Source organism: Misgurnus anguillicaudatus, chromosome 23 (assembly GCF_027580225.2).
Source record: "Misgurnus anguillicaudatus chromosome 23, ASM2758022v2, whole genome shotgun sequence".
NCBI lineage: Eukaryota > Metazoa > Chordata > Actinopteri > Cypriniformes > Cobitidae > Misgurnus > Misgurnus anguillicaudatus.
The window spans coordinates 20,809,155-20,831,261 of record NC_073359.2 but is presented as its reverse complement, the minus strand read 5'-3'; the positions used below and the strand labels follow the sequence as shown (position 1 = coordinate 20,831,261).

General features: G+C 37.2%; 1 protein-coding gene across 11 annotated transcripts in view; it reads right to left on the bottom strand.

The window, feature by feature from the left end:
* The window catches only part of nfia (nuclear factor I/A), a 186,726-nt gene that overhangs the window by 123,063 nt on the left and 41,556 nt on the right, over positions 1 to 22,107 (bottom strand). For 6 of the 11 annotated variants that reach the window (XM_055218426.2, XM_055218428.2, XM_055218425.2 and 3 more), the window contains exon 2: positions 8,264 to 8,792. In XM_055218426.2, coding sequence (XP_055074401.1) covers positions 8,264 to 8,792 — 529 coding nt within the window. Of the gene's footprint in view, positions 1 to 8,263; positions 8,793 to 13,057; positions 14,053 to 22,107 lie in introns of those variants that run through there. The other 5 variants (XM_055218433.2, XM_055218430.2, XM_055218431.2 and 2 more) reach the window with 5 other exon arrangements.

Genomic DNA, 22,107 nt, shown 5'->3' with positions numbered 1-22,107 from the left:
GCCAATTCTACGGCATTATTGGCAAAATGCGTAGTTCCTATTTTGTCCCTATTTTGTCCAGTCTGTCTGCGCCGCACGTGAGCCATCTCAACATTTTAATGAAGTCCTCAGCAAGACTTAATACAATCAAAGTTCCTCACGGCAAAGGTCTTGCAATGCCTCGCTCGCTACCGGCCGCTGCTTAAGACAATGGCACTCTTGTTGACTGGCATGTGCGCACAAAGGCTCCATTCTCAGAAGTTAGCCAAAGTTGCTGTTCAGTAATGAACAAGATGTCTGCGCTTTGGAAGTCTAGAACGGCTTGATCCTTAACAGACACACGATGCACGCTTCCCTCATGCAGTATGACAGAGCCATGAGTTTGCAAAACGCTTGAAAGAACCTAAACACTGAAGTACATTACAAAATAAGCATTGACAAACAGATCAATTATGTTTATACATGTCTTTCTGTTAGCATTTTCTACATTTACAAAACACTTGCTTTGTTTATATATATATATATATATATATATATATATATATATATATATATATATATATATATATATATATATATATATATATATATATATATATATATATATATATATATGTATATATATGTATATATATGATAGTAGTTCAACTTTCAGTTAACAAGAAGAATCAGCTTTTTCGCTTGTTCTGAATTCTGATAAATGGACCAAAACGTTAAAATTGTGTTAAACATTCAATCGGTCAATTACGGACAAAACCGAACCCCGGGTTAAAATTAACCAAGAATTGACTTTAATCCAACGGTTCATTTTTGAGCCAACCATCCAGGCTCTATCGTAAAGACAACACGAAAATAACTTAAACTGCAATTCACTGACTGACCACTAGAGACAGGCTCCAAAAGGGAGTCAATCCCATACTGAAAAAAATGATTCATTGAATTTAATCCATTTTTTTAAGGTAAGTGGTTGCCATCAATTTATTTACGCTACATTTAAACAAAAAATATTAGTAAAGTAAAATAAAATATAAAACTTTTGTTTAAATGTAGCTTAAATAAATTGATTGCAACCACTTACCTTAAAAAAATTGATTAAATTCAATTAATCATTTTTTTCAGTGTAGACACCATGTTAAAATTCCCAACTTTACAGCAGAAAAAGTGGTTTTGGTCTTCATGACAACTGTGAGGGGGTGAATTTTTTGATAACTCATCCATTTAAATTATATTAAGCCTTAAAGTTCTGCATAATTAAGGGCGTGGCCGCTTGAGTGACGGGTGAACTGCTACTGCTGTCACTACAGTCGAGCTAGGTGGGCGTGGTTTCAGCAACCAGCCACATTAGCTTCACCCACGTCCCACCTCTTTACCCATTTTTGGTTATCTGCGAGTGATGCGAGGTGACGTGCGGCCAAAATGGCAACGGCAGGGTCCGCCAACTATTGGCTTCAAAAAAGCTCCTCACAAACCTGTCACGGATATATTTTTTACAATCTATGGTTAAAACAACCCAGCATTTTTTTTACATTTTTTCCAGTAATAAAAAATGACATATGTAAACATACGGCAGATATGTAAACAGCCATGCATTTCACCCTCTTTAATTTAGTGGTAGACCGATATATACTGCAGTCGCCGATAAATCTGCCGATATATTCAGGGTTCCCACACCTTGGTTAACATCAATTTCAAGGACCTTTCAAGGACTTTCCAGGTGCAATACCCTCAAATTCAAGGACTAAATATGGGGACACATTTCAAGTGAGAGCAAGGGTACATCGTGTTACCTTTAAAGATACATTGTTACGGTTCCCTTTCGAGGGAACTCACGCTGCGTCACTGCGGTGACACTTTGGGGACGCCTCCAAGGGTAGGGCGTCTGAATGTGTATATCAAAATCAACCAATGGTGAGGCTTAACAACAAAGACAGGGTTACGCGGAAGCCAGGAAGTATATCGCTATCTGAAATATTGCCAAAGACGGCGTTACAGGGACGCAGGAAGTATGGCAAGGGAGACGCAGCGCCTCGTTCCCTTCTCAGGAAACAACAGTTACATACGTAACTGTGTATTTTCACAACTATGCAAAAAAGCATTTTGGTATGAATCAACATTCGCATACAGAAGATATAAGCATTTAAAGCAAACAATTTAGCATGTGTGCTTAAAAAGTCTAGAATTTTTATGATATTATCCTACACTACACAGGATTTTTTTCCAGAAAATTTCTTGCATAAAATTGATTCAAGCACTTTCAATGACCTACATCTATGTATGTATATTTTCAAGAACTTCCCAGGGCCATACATTTTTCCCCCAGATTCACAAACTTTTAAGGACCAGTGGGAACCCTGTATATTGAAATTGAAATAAATCTTTTCAATCGGCCAGTACATCTGCCTGTCTATCTGTTCAATTTGTTGTTTGTAATGAAAATGCACGCTGATGTAAAGCCAAAGTCTGACAGACAGTAAAATTACCAATCATTATTCACATTTTAACCTCCTAAGACCTTTACTATGGTTTGTCTTTTTTCAGATTTATTCCAGCTAATATAAATAATAACCAAATATTTTTCTTTGAACACGAAGAAGTGTAATTTTCCACATTTGTGTACCACAGATTTAAGAATTATGGCGCAAACAACAATAAAATTAGGAGTTTAATGTAAACACACATTGTGTTACACACAACACTCTCTTATTCAAACAGAACAGTGAGGTATCATAACCACATATGTCTTGTAGATAATTTAAAAAAAAGTATTTTTATAAATATTATGTTTATTAAGTTTCACCAAATTACCCTTACTTTGTTTGTCTCTTTGTTTCTCTCAGCGGTTTGTCTCTCATTTACTGTAATTAAATTTTTGTTATATCTGCCTCATATCGGCCACACCGCTTTCTTAAAGCAACACTATGTAGTTTTTTTTACCTTTATATAAAATTATTTCAGTGATAGAACAACTTTTAACTGGACAAATTGTAATGTTGCTGCAACCTGAGCAGCCTCCTAGCTGCTACAAGCACACTCTGAAAGTGGCGGTGGAGGGTAGAGCACACAGCCCCGCCCCTCCCCCTGCCTGCAGAAGAGTGTCTGACACCAGGCACTGTTGCGCTTTTCAACCACATGGGGGAGCTGTAAGTCATTTTTACATGGAAACTACATAGTGTTGCTTTAATATTGGCCATAAAAAAAACCACACATCGGTCGACTGCGACTTTAAATCTACACTGAAAAATTCGGCAGATTTTCTCTTAGTCATTACGTAATGCGAACAGCAAGCAATTCACGGTTACCTCAGCACAGGAAGCATTAAACAAACGTGAGAATAAATGAGATAAAATCTAAAATAAAAATAGCCGATCGCCCATCACGGGGCCCATTTCACTCTCAGTGCCTGTGCGCTGGGACGACTGAGGAGTTAATACAAAACTAATTAGCAAAAACTGACTGGTGCCAACCCCTACCATTACCTTTCCTGCCTCTCTACACAGGGGGACGGCGGTAAACCCAAAGCACAGGTGTACCGCTCACACAGCCACTAGATTACTGCCCACTGCCTGGACTCCCCATGCTGCTCTTATGTCAGAGGAGAAAATTGTGTGTGATGATCTGGTGTGTAAATCAATTTTGTTACTTGCAAAGAAAGGAGGAAAAAACACCAAAAAGATGAGCTGGATTGTAAATCAATACTAAGCGCATTAATAGTCGCCTGCGAAAAAAATCCCTGTGTACGGTTTTGTTTTGAGACTGTTGACATTTGAAACCCTACAACTGAAGCCAACGAATACGGTCCAAATCTGCAAGGAAAGATCGGCACTGACAATGCACATTAAACGGATTACACGAATTTGCCTCGCAATCGGGTTTAGGAGAAATCTACCCACCAAAGGCAAGTGCTGTGCAACAAAATCATCTTACAGTGTTCCCTCTCCCAAAACCATCTGCTTTGTTTAATCCAATAACATTGCAGCAGAAACTTGGTTCAAAGGCCGGTCAAACGCAACGATATTAAAACTGAATCTGCAGTATCCTTTCATTGAATAGTGGCCGGTCCTTCAGCATTGGTCATGTGCCAGAGTAGTTTTGGACAAAACTTGACGATGTGTTTTTATGAATGGGCAACAATCTCATTTTTAATGGGCATTGTTATAAGGATGGTTGTTGGAATTACCAAGGCAAACGAGAAGCCGAAACAAGCGCTGAGAAGTATGAGAGGATGGGTGCGAGGGGGTGGGGATGTCCCAACCCACAGTGTGTACTGCAGTAACCACAACAAAGGCTGTGGTTTATCCCACAATCGCTTTAAATAGAGCCAAATTATTGTTATTCCTCAGCCTGTGGAAAGGCAGGGAATAAAAAACGGCTGTAACACAAGATGGGCCAAAAGTCAGCCTGAAGATATCTGGATACAGTAAGTGGATTCGGTTACTGGCGATAAAAAAAAAAACTTGTTGATTTAACTTAACTATGTGGTTACGTTTATGTCCCGGCTTAAGTCTTTAGCCAGATCTAAATGTCCAATCCCCCCTTGCATTAAGCCGACTTCACAGAACTTGATATGAATTCACAGAAGAAAAAAAACTTTGCACACGTATGCGTCAAAGCTAACTTGAAAGACGCTAAATCTGTTTAAGAGCTCAAATGGAAGTGGGTCAGACATCTTTAAAACGTAACCGGTTGCCGTGCGGGTCACTTAAGGTAAGTTCAATGTAAGTATCTATCAGCCATTCTGGAAATGTCCACACATGCCGCGTCTACGGTTTGTTATCTATCTACACCAGCGGTATCCTTCCATTGTGAAGCGAGATTGAAAACACAGGGCAATGAGACACAACTACAGTTCAAAGGGCATTAAGCTGAAAAATACCAATACATGGATTTCAAAGAGTTTGAATAGACCTTTTTGTTGTTATTGTTTATTTTTCCAATAAATTTTGATTATGTGTATTCATTTTTTACTCATTACCTCTTATTATCTTACTTTTCACACTTCGTCATATTTTTTATGGTTATTTTTTGATAAACTTAAAAAAATCAGCTTTTCCACCATCCCGAAAAAAATAAATTAAACACCTCAAATTTGCAGCAAATGAATCTTCATAATGTGAAAAGAACTGCCTTTTAAAAGGAGCTTTAGTCCGGGTCTCCGCGGCTATTAGCCTCTTTAGTCTGGTTTAAGACGGCACACCGCAAACAAAACCACCTGTTTTATGTGGAGGTCAAGGGGGCAACCCAAAACCAAAGCTTGCCCTCCGCTTGACTGGCTGCTAATGGGAGTGGATGTTTATCTAGGGGGTCAAATGCTATGAAAATGGGGTCGTGACCTTAACATCTTAAGCCGCGACCTCTTCCACGTGCGGAGTGCTACTGTCATAAATTAGCCGTACTCGTGCGTCCTGTTTACTCGCGCCAACCTCACCACGTGTGTCTTTTTAATAGAAATAATTATGTTGTTGTCTTTTAACAGATATTTAAGGATTGACCAAAAATACATTTAAATAATAAATGCAACAATTTAAGTTGAATTATAATCCAAAAATAGAGAAACGACTGTCAGATGTCAGGTGATTATAAAACTCACGTTAGGGTGCGTAAGGCAGTAGTTCTCAAACTTTTCCCTTGTGTACGGTGCATCCATTCATGCCCCCTCCCAAAAAAAAAAATTATGACATAAAACACTCTAAAATACTTTATAAAATAAAAATTATAACATGTATTGCTTTTGGTTGGTAGCCTTATTTTTCTGAGGTTTTATTATACAGAATGTAGGATAAATTCATGTATTTTATAAAATCTTATAAATTTGGGGCCCCCTTGCACCATCTCAGGGCCCCCCCAGGGGGACACGGCACCCAGTTTGAGAACCACAAAAATAAAATCGGTTTACGACAGTGGTTCACAAACTTTTTCAGCGTGTGGCCCCCCTTGTGTACAGTCCATTCCTTTGTGGCCCCCCCCAAGAAAATTTGTGACCAAAAACTGTTCTCAACATTTTAATAAAAAAACATTAAATTATACAAATAAGTAGTGCTTTTGGTTAGTAGCCTTATTTTTTTTAGGTTTAATACATAGAATTCATGATAAATTAATGTTTTTTATAAAATGTCATAAAACTGGGGCCCCCCCGGCCCCCAGTTTGAAAACCACTGGTTTACGAAACACCATTGGTTAAACAGATGGTCCCGCCTCAAACCCCACCATTGGTCAAGCCACAATGTTTACACTTTTTTGGAAAATTAATTTAGAATTTTTTTATTTATTTCTGCACATCAGCATAATAAAGGAAATATTTAATATAAAAAATTACAACGAGTATTTTAAACTCATAAATGTTAACCGAATTACTTAATCCCCCGTCGTTACAGAGGTCAACGATAATGTTTCCTCCGTCAATCACGAACTAATCCTCCTAGTATCGATAGCAATATCAGCTGTGTTGTTGTCCAGATGAAGTGGGTGTGTTTGCTGGCCTGCGCCCCTTTGCCCTGGCAAGACTGTGGGATAAATTTAATTACCGACTTTAGCTCCTCTCAGAAGCCCCACTTTCACCATCTGCGTATGAGGTCAGCCTCTCTTCACATGGCTTTTAATCAAGGGGGCTCCGGCAACGCTCCGCTGCTTTAAATAAGACAGCGGAGGAAATCTGATCGGCGGTCAGAGTTGAGATGAGAGTTTCCCTTCCTCTTGTTCTCGAGCTGACATCCATTCACAATCACCGCCGAATAAAAAAAAAGGTAACTTTGCCGATTAGGATGTTAGCGGGAGCGAGGCCGCTAAATAGGCTCCCCGCTGAATAGGCTTTCAAAAGATCAAAACGGAGGAATTGGGCAGCCGCGGGGAGACGTGTTTAAAGTGACAGTGTACGTTAGTCGTACTTATCTTTACAAAAAGCTCAAAGGGTCCGGGCCTTTAGTTGGAATAATTCACACGCTACCGTTTTGCAATAAGCTCGCGCTCACGGCTGTATCTTTGTGGTCTTGGGGTCATGCCGCGTTTTAACTTTTTTATTTGTGTCGAAGTCTAGTCCGTACAGAACGAATGCATTTGCTGCCAACATGCGTGTGAGAGGAAATAAATGTTATTAAGGTGCTCGGTTATTTAAGTCCAAGTGAAAGCGTGTTTTTGTGTTAAACCGAGTGAAGACGGATCCCCTGCTGCCTTCTCTCTTGTCAGATATCTACTCTGTACTTCTTAAGCTAAACTAACATGACAGTCGGTTTAGTTAGCACAGCTTTGTTTTATATCGCACAATGACTTTACAATTAACTGTGAATCGGTCACTTATATTTCTAATAACCAGGCCCTGAAGGAGCCTTATGCACACTAATGGATTTGAAACGACAAAATGCAGGGCTCCAGACTAACTTTTCACTAGGAGCACAGTGGCCCCCAACTGAAAATTTTAGGGGCGCAACCAGAAAATTTAGGGGCACACACAGTAAATCAACATGCTAACATTTCTACTTATTTCCACTGTATTACTAATAAATACTTTAATGATAGATGCAGAAAGTACAATGTGCTGTTTCAAATTCAGTGTCACATCACAAAAAAAGGTCAAATTTACTGGTCGCACATGTGCGACTGGATCTAAAATTCAGTGGCACACTCTCAAACTTTGGTGGCATGAAATGTGTTAAATAAAAGGTGAGAACGCTTCAATCTTATCGTTGGTTAGCGTAATCGAATTAACCAAAATATTTAATAAATGGAAATTGAATTGAATTCAGCCGCCACAGATTTCATGCGGGCCTGCTAAAAAAAAATCACGTTAATTGCGTGTTTACAATTAACAGCAATCACAGATCATACGTAACGGATGCATAACAAAAAATGGCATAATAATAATAATAGTAAGCCTGGATGCTTATAGTGGTGGGTTTGTTATGCTATTGTATTTTCTGCCAAACGTCAGTCCCTGTGCTTAAGTTGTATTTATTTGGGAAATGTATAAACTGGCAGAAGAAAGCAAATGATGGTCATTTCTTCCGACTTGGTTTGGAGTAAATCTGTGCCTCAGCATAATTGCGCAGGCAGTAAAGAGGGAATTTGACACACTCGTCCTATTCTTCCCAGCTGCTTTATTGACTTGCTGATAAAATGAAGAGCTTCTGCCACTAATCTGATTTGTAACTTCCTTAGAAATCACTTGTGTGGAGTGACCTCACATCCACGCTTCTGTTTATGTGGAGTAAAACCTATTCGCCCTGCAAAAACAAACAATCTGCTGCATGCCACTTAATTCCCTTTAATTAGTCAAACAAAAAATTAGACTTACCTGCATGCACGAAGTAGGCCAAGTACAGGTCGAGCTCCTTTACGGACACTCCTATGTGATGAGGCTGCACGCACAGCCCCGGGTTCGAGCACTGCGGAGATTTAACCAGCCTTTCGCCGTCAGTACTTTCAAGCGGAATACCTTTGAATAAAATCACCATGACCAGGTCCAAGCGCCAGACTTTGTCCGCCTGACGCAGGCAGTCAATTCTCCTCATTTTGCCCTTCTGGTCGGGGTTGGAGAGCACGCAGCAAGGGGGCTTCTTCCCGGTAACCGTGAGCACGAAATCCTCGCGGAATTCCGGACGGATGTCCTTGCGGAGCTTGGCCAGTAGCCGCGACGCCCACTTTTGCTTGACCTCTGGCTTCTCGCTGAGCAGCTCGTCCTTTACGGCTCGCTCCTCTTCTTTAGACATGCGCTTCTCGTGCTTCTTGAAGTATTTTCGTTTGCGGGCCTGCAGGTTGAACCAAGTGTAGGCGAACGCTCTCACGTGGGGCAGAAGAGCTTCGATGAAAGGATGGAATTCATCCTGCGAACACAACAAAGAAGAAGAAATTAGAGATTTACATTTGGAGGAAAACTTTGTTTTGTTATATATTAAAAAATTTAACTTTTTTCTAAAAATACTTTTTGCTTTAAATATTACGCAAAATTATACATAAAACCACATGAGGTATGGGGAAGATTTTACACTGCACATTTTGTTTATATATATATATATATATATATATATATATATATATATATATATACAAAATTCATATTTATTTTGAAAAGCGTGGATAGCAGGAGTGTGTCTGTGAACGGAGCAAGGATGTGTGTGTGTGTGTGTGTGTAAACCGGTCTAGGACATATCTTGGCTCTTTGGCAAGAATGCTGGTCTGTAGGGGTCTGCCAGGGCCGAGAAAATACAACAACAGACCAGGAAAATTGGACTGGCTATTTTTATCTGTATAAAACGCACACACGGTTCCAAAAGCGTGCTACTTTATTCTGTATCAGAAAGGAGTGTGTTGTTTCAAATAGGAGTGTGTGAGTGGGAGATTGTGGGATTTTGGCGATGCTTCATTCGGTGCTAACTCACAACACAGAAAAAATGTATAAAACTATTTGAATTGACAAAAAAATACACTTTTTTATTTCAGCAATGCTAGTTTAAAATGACTTATCTTTACACATGGTCAAAGAAGTAAAAATGGTGAATCTGGTGGTGCTTGTGTATGTTTCTAATCTACCAAGAGGGCATATTTGGCATTTTATATTTTCTAGAGAAATGCATGTCTGAACCTAACCAATGTTTTAAGTAAACATGAATTGACTAAATCACTACTACTTATAATTTTCCTTAGTTACAAAAAAATCTTTATTTTTGCATCTAAAGGCCTGCCTGGATTCATGACGACTGCTCATGCCTACTTTTTGTAAAGTGAAAGGAACAAATGTGTTTTTTATTAAATAATTTAGGATTTTACACACACACAAAAAATAACGCAGGGTTTTTATGACAGAGAGAATAATGGCAGGCTGCCAATCACTAGAATAACATTTCCACAAACAGCAATAGCCCTGCATCGTGTCCTAAAACCGACCGTGTGAGCACGACAGGCCTGCCAACAAGCAAGCAAGCACTGTATCTGTGCTATACGCTGATTTCATTTTAACAACCGTATGGATATGAATGTCGTGATATTTATTAATTAATCATTTATTCTTTAATCTCAAGCACTACTACTGTGTTCGGATGAATAAAATAATTATTGATTCAAATGCAAAGTAATACATAAACAAAATGTACTATAAGCAAAAATTAATATATGAAAATCCCAAAATTAAACAAATTTTTTAGGGTTTTTAGGGTGTACAAAAACAAAGCTAGAGATTTAAAAGTGAACATCTTTGTTAGAAACTGATATTTTTATCTTATAACGTAATCCTAGTTATACTCCACAAATGCATATGGCCATATCTCTTTTGTTACACTACAGAGAAAATAAAGATTTGCATAAAGCAAGTATATAATATTATTTTGATGTGTAGCACAATGTGCATGTGTGTGTGTGTGTGTGTGTGTGTGTGTGTGTGTGTGCATGAAAATCCTCCTCCTTCGAGACAAACGTGTATGTTTAATCATATTGTTTCCTTCCTGTCTACAAGAATCAAACTCTCGCCTCCGTGACATCAAAACTGCATTGTTTTATCTTGCACAACATAACCCAGTGAATGAAGCCTGGTCTCCCCCTTTAGCGAGTGTCTATGTAACTTAATCCAAATTAGGAAAAAAAAAACTTCTCAATAACCGATATCATCTTTTGTTGTGACTTTCGTATGTGTATATCACATGTGTTTTATTTATTATTTGTTAACTTTTAGAAAAAGGAGGTGCGTCTTCAGCCTTGTCTATATACACACACTTCTAGTAAAAATGTAAGCAAATAAATAATGGAGAAATACACAGACGGTTTTGACTGCATACACGTTACACTCGCAAGTGCATCTTGGCAAAAAAATACTAAATTATAGTATTTTGCAAACAAAAATATATATAAAAATTACCTAAATTTACCAAATATGAAAAACACGTGTTTGAGATGAATAAAACATGCAGCACAGAAATATTCGTGCATTAGTGCAACTTTTGCTACAATTCTAACAAATGTAAACAAAGTTAAGAGAAACTATAGAAAGCTATTATGCTATGCTTTCAAAAAGAAAAGTTTGAGTGTCAGAACGTGCAAAAAATATAAAACGCAAACAATATAGAGTTTAGTCAGCATGACGTTTGTCCAGAATCTTAAAGTGTTTCAAGCTGAACTTCTCTGTCCTATAGCAAGGCCTCAGCAGGGAACAATAGCGCCTCGTAGTTAAAACAGACATTCAAGTTCTAATGCATGCACAATAATAGGTTAAATGGACGTACGATTACACGGGTCTCTAAAAGGACACATGTCAATACACTTAAAGGCGTTCGCTGATTAAAATGTTAAATTAAAGTATTTTTACATAGATACACAAGAGCAGTTTTTTTCCAAAGCCCTGGGTATTTTAAGGGTTAACAGTAAAAATGCAAGTAAATGACTATAGATGATTTTCTGGAACTACTACAGATCCTAAATTTTAAGATGATAACACAGACAAAAAATGCAAACCTTATTCTATCTAAACATGAAACAGAAGAAATCATTGCCTATTCTCAATTAGCTTTAACACAACTACTTTCTAGCCATTTAATATTATTATAACTGGTAATTAAAAAGAAAGACTTAGAGACTTGCATAAAAAGTAATACATTGTTTTGAAAGCTGTAAGACTGTTAGTAGTTTATTTTATTATGTGGATTGTATTACTCCTTTAAACTTTTACTAAAGACATTTTATTTTATTAGGCCTATTCATTTCTTTAGCAGAAGTCTATGTTTGTCATTTTTACCCACATATATTACCAGTCAAGCAAATAAAAAAGAAAAAAGAAAAAACATATGAGCTGCGTTTGTCAGTCAAACGTCAACGTGTTAAATTTACAGTGGCGTCCATAAACTGTAAAAAGCTTCCCCTCCTCATGTACCCCTTTTTACATTAAATATAAAATGATGTTACAATTAAACAACAGACTATTGCAAAATAATCAGTTTATAGATCATACGTTTTTTTTTAAAGAACATTAAATAAAGTCTGTCTTTCTCCACACATTTAGGAAACTTTTTTCCTTTGAATCCTCAACCGTACTGCAACTAACATGGCCAAATAAGCATCCCAATACACAACCCAACACTGAGGCCTTCACTTTATTTTGTGCATTTGAAAATCAAACCTTTTACCCAGCAAACAGTTTAAAATCCCACTAAGCCTGTAGTAACGGTACAGTACAGCTTGTGCAGATCTGTCACCTTACTTCACCTGCCACCATGACTCTGAATGTGTTTCTTTTAAACCTTATTTACTCCCTCTTGTCCTTTATTAATAAAAAACACTAAATAAAGGATAGAATTTAAAAGAAAAACTGCAACATGCATGCAGCACTATGTATTTGGTATTTACATACGTTTATGTCAGATATCTGACAACAAGCCTCACACACAGGAGAGCACAAAGTTTCTGTAATGCAAATCTTAAAATGTGCATGCTAAGGAAACAACCTACATTTATATTAATGTAAAAAAAAATGAATTACAAAGATGTCTAGTGGTTTTACAATATAGAGACGTAAAGAAAAAAAATCAACTTTTTATATTGATGAAGTGGCATACTGTACGTCTGCTGTGTTACATGTCGTACGCTGCACGTTTCCGATAAAAGTTGATACATTAATAACACGGTTGACTAACTTGTATCAATATTTACTAATAATATGCACCTAAATGTTATTTTTAACGTGTTTAACGTTGTTTTGTTTCTTATATACATTACAGTAAAGGAAATCAATTCGTGTTAACTGTGCATAACGTTAAAATTTAAAGTTACAGTATAACGTCGCGTGCACGAAGAAAATAACTTTAAGTGAGCTCGTGCACACCATTTACTTTCATGCTCCACCCCACGCAAAACGCGACTGAAATGAGAAAAATAGTTGCCAACTATATATTACCGTGTATAAAAACACATATGTATTTACTGTATGTGAGGTGGGCGCCATCCGCCATGTGGTAGTTCAAGTTGTTTCTGTCAGAGCAGGAATGCCTTGCTGCACACAAAGTTACTTGTCTAAAGCAAAGGTAAGCCCTCTATAGGTCCCGTCCCGTTTAAAGACACGGCACAAATGCAACAAAAAAAGTGAACAATGCATAAAAATGTCACTTACCTGTGTTAGGCATAGCGGAGAATACATATCTGTCGGTTTTGACTCCTGGATTTGGCGTGTGTTTGGATAACTGTAACGAATCGCCGTGTTTATGTATGTGTTGTGTGTGCGTGTATGTGAATGTATGGACTGTGAGTGTATATGTATATGCGTGTGTCCGTGTGTATGAAAAGAGAAAAAAAGGAGAGACAGAGAAGAAGGGAGAGAGGGAAAATAAAGCCTCGCTTCTTGCTTTCACATTTCCAACTCTGCGAAGTGCGCGCGACGCTTCAGCGCTCCATAGAGCTGAACTTTAACCCCGCCTCGAGTTACACACATCTACTGTACGCTGCACTGTTAAAGCTGTACATCCAAACTTTCACCAAAGGCATTATCGTCAACGGCAGCCTATAGAAAAGTCCCGACGGCGGATGGATGCGCGGAGATTTCACAAAGCCAGGAGTTAAACTGTGGCGATGAGCCGCCGGAAAAAAGCGATCATTTCATCTTGCGGTTCGTGGGAAATGAAGAGAGATACAAAAAGTCGTCCGGATGCTTTACAAAACTCGCGTGTGATTCATTATTCGCCGTCCCTGATTGAGCCGCGTCGCGCGTTCGCATCCACCGCGAGCATTGCAGGCATGCGGCGGCACGAAGCAAAACGGAGTCCGGTTTACGAGCAGCGAGGAGGGTTCGGCATGCTTTGGGACGATGATATCCTTAAAACCCCCTGTTGCAAAAGCTGGCACTTGTGTCGTAGTTAGTTTCGACCTGAGAGAGATAGAGAGAGAGAGTGAGGGAGAGAGAGAGAGAGGGGGGGGGAAGTAAAGCGCACGATATGAGTCCGTCCGACAGAGAGCGCGGAGACGTAGCTGCCGTTCACTTTTCCCGTTCACAGTGGCCGGTGGACAAACTCTTGGGCTCTTCCCCTCAGCACAGCGCCCTCAGTATCGGCACAAGAGCCATACACTCATGCGGGACAGAAGAAATGCGCACTTTGAAAGGCGTTGCAGTTTTTATTAAGGGGACTATTGCTCGGTTTTAAGATGCGTATGTTTAACTTGCGCATTGAATTTAAATATTTATATAAAGTAACTGAGTGCCATTTTCTTTCGAGTTTATTGAAAACACTATAGACGAGATCAAATTAATTTGAATGTGTTTAGAAATGACAATAAAAACGAAAAAGATCTGTTAGTAGTGTCATGAATGTTGTGTTAGATTTACGCCCCTACAAGGGGTGAACTTTCACAACTACTGCCACTGTCATTTTATCTCCCTGATCGATTGCTTTGTCTAAAACGTTATTGTCGATCTTAGCGACTACGTTAACTTGATGCACTGAAAATGCACGATTATGCACTATGTTGTCTTCAATATTTGGCATCAAAGTGATATGGTTTATTCACTGTATGCATTATAATATTTGAATAAAGTTAAAAAACGCACATATGGTATTTAATTTTTTTAAATCATAAAAATGTTTTCTATAAACAAAAATATTATTTAATCAATTAGCTTTATGCTATTTTACTTTATATGTGGAGCACGTGATCAGCATTGATCCATGCACAATGTTTTAGTTTTTAAGCACCGACGTTTTCAATAACTGTAACGCAGATTGAATGCAAATGATGAATTAATACGAGTCGTGTACTTCCTTTGTGCACATGCATATTAAGTTTTAAAAATCGATCTAAACGAACCCACATTAAAACGATATGTGCATGTAACTGATAAAAACTAAATGATACTGTCAAGTGCATCCTCTGGTCAGATAAACCACCTGCTAAGGAAAGAGATGGAAAGTGCCTGCCAATGCAATGTTATGCTTCTAATCACGTGTACTGAACGTGCAAACATCATTAATAATCAAACCAAGTCCGATGTAAATCAGCTTGGCACTCAACACTGTTATATTATTAACCATCTATCTACTCTCGTGTGTAAGTCCACCGGGCGCCCCCTAGACAACTGCAATGTGCAGTCTTCATTCATGTCAATGTAGCCTATAAAGTGTTTATACAACACAGAGTGACATGATATGAAATATCAATCCGATGAAAAACGCACTGCATGTATTGAATATGCATTGTGTTGCAATGAGATTTCAAGCATTAAACAATAAAACAAACACAAAACGGTAATTCCTTGCGAGTTATGCGATATTCAAAGTAGCACAATGTATCAAAAATTAATATGCAGTTGCTTACAAATACTCAGTCACACTAACATGATGCAGGTGCACGACCACCCCTCTGGTGTTTTCACGAGTTTAAGGGGAGCTTGTCTGTGATTGGCCAAAACTCAAAGTGTATGACTTCGCTATTGGTCAAGTTTCACACGCGCGTCACCACAACCCGCCCACCATGCTGCAGAAACTCCTACATTTCGGTTTGTGGGTAAACAGCCTCGCAGATACACAAATAAGTTGCACTGGGAATCTTTATGATATCAGACTTTTCGTTTTGAAAGCCTGACGAGGATGCTAAGGTTTATGCATTCAAGCATCTCTGAATAACATTTTTTATTTAGCTTATGCATTAAAAATGATTGCAAATAATTATTAGTATGCACGTGCCATTGCAACATATTAAAACCTGACATACTTGGCGTTTTAATTTGAAGAATTAAAAAGTAAAACACTGTCACTCAATTTGGCACCCAAAAGTGTGCATTTGGACGAACATTACAAAGGACAACGATATCTTCTTTGCATCTGGACATCTGACAGCGATCCAATCATGACAGTACGTGCACTTTGACGTGCGTCTTTGGCTTGGTGACGTGGTACAAAAGTTACAATCGATTCAGCAAATCACCCTTGTAATCGCAGCGATTTGTATGGCAACTTTAAAGCATAACAGAGGCAAAGCACTTGATGTCTCGCTTGTCATGTCTTTTAGTTAAGAATCAAAACCGTAGTCGCGTGGCAGTCCACCGATTTTCTGTGCACGTGCAGCCCTCGGTACAGCCAACCGGCAGGAGTCGTGGCTACCTGATGTGTGAACTGAGACTTTTTTTTTACAGAGAGACATATTTAAGGCTAAAATGTTTCATTCAGGTGCATTGCGTCATTTTTATTATTTTAACATTTAACGAAAAAAAGCTCACCGTTAAAGGACTGAAAATTAAATGTAATTCCGTAATGTAGCTAAATAGCTTTTAAAACCCAAAAGGCCAATCATCTGTATTTAATAATAAAGCCCCTTAAACCAAGAACATAAAACGTCATAAAATTGAATCGGAATGAGGTTGAACGAAATAATCCTATTTTTACATTTAACTGTTTTAAAATCATGTTATCATTTGATAATAAACTCACATTTACATCAGGTCTAAAGAATGCTGAACTAAATTCAGAATTGAAAACTCCCATTTCAGATATTTAATGAGATTTAAACAGAGCTAAGAGACTATTCATTTCTAATATCCAGAGTCGGGTTTTCCCTCTACATTAAGCATTGTCTATCCTATATTGTAAGCATATTTAGGCCTGACTTGAAAGAAAATACGGTTTGATACTGTAGATGTTTTTCTATTGAAAACAATTACAATTGCGAAAATTTTCAATTCTTTGAGAGTCATTTACAGAACCATTTCTCATAAATTTCAACATGAATAGTAGAAAGCACGTGCCCAAAAAGTTTAAATTATTGACAACACATGCAAACCTTGAGGATAACCTTATATAACCAGCCTGGTTTGTATTAATTAATTTTCTCCTGTATAGGTGGTAGAGGATTGCATTAACAGTGCAAAAGGTCATAGGTTCGAGGCTACCTTCTAATGCAGAATTGCACTGCCAAATGCGTAAATGTAATTTTCACGTCTTTAAATTATGGTAATTATATGGCTATTTTTAAAACGAGATTATAAGAAAAGAAAAAGGATAAGAAAAACAAAAAACAGTGTTTGTAAAAATACTATAGCTATAAAGAATAAATGCAAACCTACACCATGCATTCAAATGTATTTATCCACTTGCCCTTTACAAGACAAAATCAAACAATCATCCATTTAAAATAAAGAACTTAAATGCACACGACTCCTTCTGTCAAAAAATCTAACGAGGACTTTATCTTTTCTGTGGGTTTAATTGTGGAAGACATCAGAGACGCCTTATGGCATTTCTGCCAAGTTCTATGAGAAGGCACCGAATGCCAAGTCAACTGTGCCAAGGCGTTTGGATACAGAGTGGCAAAGACGGAGCAAAAACTGCAGTGTGCAAAGAGCAACGGCATGGATAACAGATCTACTCATGCATTTATACAAACTATACTTTGGTTTTATGGTGCGTTTTCGTCTTATTTCAAATTTGGCAATGTCTCAGGACCAAGTCAGGTAAGGTAACCTATCAACTTGGATAAAGTTTTTCTGCAGCTTGTGTGGTTGAAGTAAATACAAATATTTTTATGGTGAAGGACGTTGAATAAACTGAAGTGGTTTAGAGGCGAATCCATTCAGACTTTACAGGATGCGCGTGTGGTTTCGTAAATTCATAACTGCGCGCGTGTGTGGTGATAAAGAAAGCGCGCGCGCGCACGGTTAAGCTGAAAGCTCGCGTTTGTCTTTAAATTGTAGAAGGGCAATACATTAGAAGGGAGTTACATCACCATCTAATGAAAACTATAATAAAAGAGGCTTTGAAATAAAAATACGTTTGATTGCTAACTGGTTTTTAATGCGTTAATTTGTAAGATACAATTCGCGTAAATCACGACTTTGTTAAACATTAGCAGACTGGATTAACTTGTTGATTTTCTCATGTGAAGTTGTGATTAAATGTCCAGTAAACTTTGCTAAACTGCTGTTAACAAAATGAGGTTGTGGTTACGTGTTTTGTAAAAATAATCCTGCAATTTTTAGCTACTTTGCATGCCGTGCCAATCTGCCATCCAAATGTCTATTATAATATTCAAAACATAGCAGATGTCTTAATTTATATGCAAATAAAATAGGGCAACTATTTGAAACATCATATTTAAATTGCAATGGGTTGCGTCATATTTCCTCTTTTACAGACTCTGTATGCAGCGTGCATCAGTTTGCAACTAGTTGTAAAATGACGTTCCAGCTTAAATCACTCAAATAATAAAAAAAATAATCTCACAAATCAGCCTGAAAACACGACGGAATTTAGTTTCAATAAAGGTGCACGTGATGATGCATAAGGTCAGTGAGGCAGGTAAAAATAAATAAATATGATGTTTAAAAGGTTACTGTTGACCAAGGCAATATGAAACGAGAAAGCAGTAAGTAAGAAATTGAAATAAAGAAAAATAATATCATAAAATAATGTTTTAGGAAAAAAATAGCATAACTTTAAAGATAAAGACAAAGAATATTAAAATAGTATAAAAATTAAGTATAAAAGTTAACTGTATAAATACACATTTAGTACAATGAAAATACATAATCTAATAATCTTATACCCCATGCATATCCAAATGTTACGTTATGGTAATACTATTATATTCATACAGCATATTTTTTACATTTCTAGTATATATATCCATGGTGCCTTTTTTACAACGACTTCTTCCACTTAAAGATTATAATAATTGAGAAATTTAGACTGACATCTGCTTTCATCCTATCTGCCCATTCATCAAACATAGGTAGAGACTCCACCTAGAGGACATAATCGGAAGTGACAGTACTTTAAATGCAACATCGACACAAAAACGAAAGATTATTAAATAATAGGTTAAAGTCTCATAATCTGTTATTGAGATTAGAAGCATGAAAGTTTGATTAAGTCATTGGTTTCACATTGAATTCAATCTTTGACATCAACTAGTCAATATTAAAAATAGTAAGGTTATGTTTATATTATAACACAGAATTTTCTTTATATTATATAGGATGATTTTATGTTGAAAACATGACTTTAGCTCAGTTTTTACAGACTGGGTCACACAATATTTCTTTAGGAAAATGAAGAGTTATAAACTGAAGAACAGATTCAATAGAAAAAGTATGTTTGCTTCTCTTGTTAAGGATGCTATGCAAGCTCTAATCTGTTTTAAAATGCAGTATCATGAAAATATAGAGCAGAAGCATTTGGCAATACATTTTACAAAGATGTGCCGCAGAAAAGCATATTTAATACTAATATTTAGTCACAATACAGTGCTGTTGCAAATGTAAAATGTTTGAGGACAGCTAACGGTTGTGACTCAGTTTCTCAAAACATCTGACAATGTCTAAACAATTATTGCACAATTTTTGCAAATATGTGCTTTTTTTGTACCTTTTATACCTGTAATTTACAGGCTGTATAGTGATTTAATTATAAAATGATCAGTAAGTTGATGACAAACACTATGCCTATTAGATGCATTGCGCACTGTAAAAAAATCCGTTGAAATTGCAGCTGGGTTGCCGGTAACTTACTGTAGATTAAAATTTTATTTAAACATTTTGTTCAAAGTTAAATGAACATTTAACATTTACAAGTCTTTGTCTTTACAGAGTAAAACTAAAAAAACAGCATCAAGCAAAACATTCTGGGAAACAAAATCTGAAGCAAAAAACTGAAAAAGGTTGATGATGATTTCTGGTTCCGAGAATGCTTTGCATGAGGCTGTTATTGTATGGTTTTATTCTGTTAAGATAAAGACTTGTTAATATCTATTTTTTTAACTTTGAACAAACTCTTGCCAGTAAATAACAAATTTAAATCTACAGTAAATTACCGGCAACCCAGCTGCAATAACATTGTAATTTCTACGGATTTTTTTTACAGTGTACACTTTGTGTGAATCATTAATACTTCTTAAAATAAAAGCAAAACATTTCTTAATTAATACTGTATCACATTTAAAAACAGCCTTGCACTGTAAACAATGTGCTGTAATTATGCAGCTAGTTGCCAGTAACTTACTGTAGAAGATAAAGACTGAAAATGTTTCATTTAACTTTGAACAAACTGTTGCCAGTAAATAACATAAATGTAAAATCTACAGTAAGTTACTGGCATTTAGGAATGTTTAGTTGTGTAGGGCACACTTGACTTAACCATAATAAAATGTCCAAATTATAAAAAAAATAATTGTAACAAACATAGTCATTGATGCTTATTGGCACCTAGACAAAATGTTAAAAGTTCTTTCATTTTTAAGTTGCTTCAGATAAATGTGTCTGCTAAATTAATAAATGTAAAAAGAGTTGTAATGTTATTATTGCAGTTATTTTTTAATTATTTTTGTTGTCAAAGCTACCATGCAGAAAATACTCTATGTAGTCTTATGAAAATTAACTTCTGAGTAATGTTTTAGTTTAGGACTCTGACCTGGAAATCTGAAGGTGTGTAACAAATTTACCATTTTTCCTTGCATTCCATTAAAAGCCACAAGAGGGTGATCTTTCTATACATAAGCCCCTTTGATATCCCGTCTCATCCGCTGTAACCACGAGCTCCCTCCAGTTCAACAAGAGTGCTTTGTCCATCAATTTGAAAGTTACCAACAAATGCCCTTATAATTGTATTTCCACAATAAAAAATGTATTATTATAAATTAAATTAATTTTAATTATCTCAAATATTTCAACAATTATTTAATATGCTGAACATGTACAAGACAAACTCCCCAGCAAGCAATAGCCATCATATGGCTATAAGTAACCAAATTCTAGCTAAAATAAACTTGAAAATAATAATGTGCGAGATGTATGATATGACATCATGTAAGCAAACTCAACACTGATAACAACTTGTTATTATTTTTAATTCATTATTTTTGGGATATGGTTAGAAGTCACCAACAGCCCAAATTTTCCCTCGTTTTATCCTAGACGTCTGGACGGCTATTGAAATGCAAAATTGCTTGCTGGGGTAATTTGTTTTACGTTTCTTTGTGCAACTTGGCTTTCATGTTTACGAGCTACGTATATGCAGGTGTGTCTCTTTACGTGTACTCAAATGATATCCATTTAAAGATGACTGCTTGGGAACAATAAACACTGTGGATATCCAGGTGGCTAAATGTAAATACCACCCAAGCTAAAGTCCCACGCTCACAGACCCGAACTGCAACACACCTGGAGTGCCAATACTGAAGGGCAGGATTTTTTTTCGTGGGTAGACGAGGGGATAGAGGAGGATTGTGTGGAGATACTGGAACCGGGGCCGGAGGGTAATAACATTATCCAGCACTACAGCAGCTTGCCTTCGGGGCTTTGCCAAGCTGGGCCTTATGAATAAACAACAACACAGCAGAGGATCCCCTTACTCTTCCTCTTTTGTGTTTTAAAACAGATCGGACCTTTAGCACACTTAGACGTCGGATATGTCTGGGAAAAGATGGGCAACTTATGACCTTCTTTTAAGGGAGCGAAAAACATTCATATGATATCAATCACAAAGGAATTTTCGTTGTAGTTTATTCAAACAGATGAAAATGTTGGTAAAATATGAATTTTATAAAAAATTCTCGCCTTTAATAATAATAATAAAAAATAAAAAAAACGGTAAAAATTCACTTTATTTTTTAAACAGCAATTTTTGTATTAAATCATTTGCATCTACATAATTTAGGCATATGATGTGTGTGTGTGTACGTGTACGCATGTATGTGTGTTGGTGGTGGGGTGGTGGTTTGGAAGCAGTGGGCTCCACCTGCTGCCACTGAGATGCCAGGGCTGGAATACAGCCAGGTTCGGCCCACAGTACACCCCCCTCACACACACACGCTCGATCTGTGTGCCAGGCCTGCACAGCACAATCCTCATTCACAAACACAAAGCGCTCGAACCTGCGGCTAACACGCACGACTCCACTCGCATTCACAGTGTCTCCCTGTTGTTAAAAAAACAAACAAATACAATGAGGTTTCCTGCGAGCTGAATAAATACCGGACAATAGGAGTGATGTGGTGTTTAAAGCAGTTTTCACTTGTGCAGATTGGCATAGATTAATGAAGGCCGATGCTTATGCCGGTTCTAATGAGTGCGGCGCGCTGCAGACTGAAGCCTTGATGGGACGAGAGGCAGTCGTGAGAATAAAGAGGAGTGAAAGCAGACAGATGGGCTTTATGGACGGCGTGAAGAGACAGAAACACACATAC